Source organism: Sinocyclocheilus anshuiensis, unplaced genomic scaffold (genome assembly GCF_001515605.1).
Source record: "Sinocyclocheilus anshuiensis isolate Anshui unplaced genomic scaffold, SAMN03320099.WGS_v1.1 scaffold960, whole genome shotgun sequence".
In the NCBI taxonomy this organism is placed as follows: domain Eukaryota; kingdom Metazoa; phylum Chordata; class Actinopteri; order Cypriniformes; family Cyprinidae; genus Sinocyclocheilus; species Sinocyclocheilus anshuiensis.
In genome coordinates this window covers 120,715-123,618 of record NW_015549635.1, presented here as the reverse complement: position 1 = coordinate 123,618, position 2,904 = coordinate 120,715, and the positions used below count along the sequence as shown (strand labels likewise).

Genomic DNA, 2,904 nt, shown 5'->3' with positions numbered 1-2,904 from the left:
TCAGTGTTTGTGTGGCTTGGCGGTTCCAGCGAGCAGCCGCCCAATCAGGAAGTTTGCTCACAAGTTTCCTATTCTCTTCACAGTCATTAAGTATTTCCAGTCCTTTCACATGAGGCATAGCGTCGTTACATGTATTCAGGAAATCTGAGAAATTTCGGAGTCCTTCAGAGTCCGAGTTTCTCTCGGAATGCTCTTTGAATAGTGAATGGCTGTCCATAGCGATCTTGAAGCCTTTTCCATGCATCCTTGTAAGCTTCCTCATCGTTTCTGTAAAAGATGCCTTCTAGGGTTTTCAGAGCAGACCCAGCAACATACTTCTTCAAGTAGTATAACTTATCTGCTGAGGAAATATGTCTTTTGTCGATGAGTGATTGGAATGAAGCTTTCCACTCTATAAAGTGAATGGGGTCACCAGTAAAAACTGTAGGCTCCGGCATAGGAAGTCTGTTTAATGCTATACTGTCTTGGACAGCTTGTGCAAGGTAAGACACATCAGCATTGGGAGTTGGTGATGATACCCTTTCATTGAGTGTTGGCTTAACTGAGGATGAATACACAGGTTTGTGTGCGGGAATGCTTACAGGCTGTAGCAGTTCATCATTTTGGTTAGCAGAGTGAATGGTTTCTTCTTTGTCATAAACTTCTAGTCTTGCTCTAGCAGCTCTTACCTCTTTTACTGCTTGTAATCTTTCAAACTCACTCCTTTGAGCATCCAGTTCTTTCCTTTGCTTCTCATCTAGAAGTTGTATTTTTTCCCTTTGTTCCTTTTCCTCCATTATCGTTGCATATTCTGCTTCCTTTGCTGCAAGCTCTGCTGCTGCCTCTATTCGTTTAGCCATCAGGATGGAGTTCAGTGAAGGTTGACTTATGGGCGTACTCGACTTTGAGCTGATATGTGAGACCGTAGAACCGTAGATGGAGCGAGCATAATCTCGATCGAGCAATTCACGAAGACGCCCCCTTACTCTCTCAGTGTCAAAGTCTTCATACATACCTGAGATCCTCTCATAAGCAATCTTTACAATATCCTTTGTCACGGCATCACAAGCATCAATTCTTCTTCTTGTACCAGTGGGTGGTGTTGCATAACTTCGAACCTTTATGTATGCATTCATCAGTGTCTCTTTCGTTTTCCAATGTGTCTATAAGTGACGCTAGTTGACTTTCAGGGATGTCTGTTTTCAGCTGCCCTCTTGCCTTTCGAGCCTCATCCTTCCATTTTTCATATGCATGCATAAGCTTTCTCTCTGCCTTTTCTGACTCCTCTCTTTGATATGCAAGCATCCTTTCTGTTGGAATTCGTTCACGGACAGAGTGACATACTTCATTTCTCTTTGTAACTTCAGATCGATCTTCTATCTCATCGTCTGTTTCCTTGTTTTGTGCAACCTTTAATACTTCAATTTCCTTCACAGGAGTGCACAAATTTGATCCTTGGTCTGTCATCATTTACATCAGCAAATGGAATCAACGGGGGCAAGCTCTTACTGTAACAGCCCGGTTGAAGAATAAAGGATTTAACTCGTGCACTGATGTTGTACTGTCTTCCTTTATGTGTTTATTGTCCTTATAGACTTCACAACACCGTAAGAGCTAGAACAGATGAATAAACAATATTGGAAATTGTAATGAATTCTCATTCATAAAAATGAAACAAAAACAATCAACCTTACAGCAACAAAATTACTAAATTAATACTAACATTCATCCTAAATAACATACAATTACTCGTAAATAAAACAAACACATAAAACAGGCATAGAGACAAGATGCGCAATATATGTGTGTGTATATAAGTGCGTAAATGTTCTTGTCTACCTTGTTCTCCTTTCCAACCAGGTGCCAAACAACAAAGTCAAAAAACAAAACAAAATACTGCAAAATAAAACAACAAACAGATGCTTAAATTCACTTAAAAGTGTCCTTAATCCTAAAATCCAACGCCTTGACCCGTTTCCGTCTTTGTGCGCGCTTTCTCCGTATTCGCCATCTCCGTGCATGAGCGGGCTCTGAGCACTTCCATCAAGCCGCCTTTCAAAATAAAGGTCTCTATCGGTTAAATAACTTACTGAGTGCAAAGTAACATTCCAAAATATAACAAACACTTAACTTATATTAAGAAAGGACCGAATTAAATAATATAAGAATAATATATAAATCCTGGAAACTAATTCAAATAACAGAGGGTTATTTACACAGCTACTGTGAGGAGCTTGGGGCAAAGAGAACGTGGAGACACAGGAGAATTCACAATAAACACAGTCTTTAGAAACAAGAAAAAAACAAGAGGCAGAACACATTATAAATACACAACTAAACGAGGTAATTGACAAGACGCACCTGGGAGCAATGAACAATCAAACACACGGGAAAACTAGGTCACGGGGAGCACATGGGGAGGGAAAACACAACAAAACAGGTCCATAACCCTGACATATCGCCCCCCTCCAGGAACAGAGGGAGGGATGGGTGGGAACTTGGGAGGAGGCTCAGGAGGCCGACGGACACCCGGGAGGGGGCCGGCAGACAGAGTCCAGGGAGGGGACGATGGAGGGAGGAGCCAGGGAGGCGACAGGAAGGACTTGGAGCAGGAGGAGCCAAGCAGGACCCAATACCCAGGCCACAGCCATAACGGCGGCCCACAGTGGAGCCGACGGAGGGAGGAGCCATGGAGGAGGAATGGCCACCGACTCCAAGGGGCCGACCTATGGTGGCGGAGCAGGTGGTGGAGGAGCCCGAGGCGGAGACTGAGAGCCGATGAGCCAGGGCAACGGGGAAGATCCGTAGGTCCTAGGCGGAGCAGATGGCTCCAGCGCCCGACGTGAAGGCATGGATCCGGGAGGCCGCGGTGGAGCCGGAGCGACAGAGGACTGAGGAGGAGCCGAGGGGATGAAGGAGCTTGAG

The 2,904-nt window shown here is 44.5% G+C and overlaps 1 protein-coding gene across 1 annotated transcript in view; it reads right to left on the bottom strand.

Moving 5' to 3' along the window:
- The window catches only part of LOC107659706 (uncharacterized), a 4,536-nt gene extending 3,544 nt beyond the window's left edge, over positions 1 to 992 (bottom strand). The window contains exon 1 of the mRNA XM_016448731.1: positions 669 to 992. Coding sequence (XP_016304217.1) covers positions 669 to 992 — 324 coding nt within the window. The remainder of the gene's footprint in view (positions 1 to 668) is intronic.
- Positions 993 to 2,904: the final 1,912 nt, after the last annotated feature.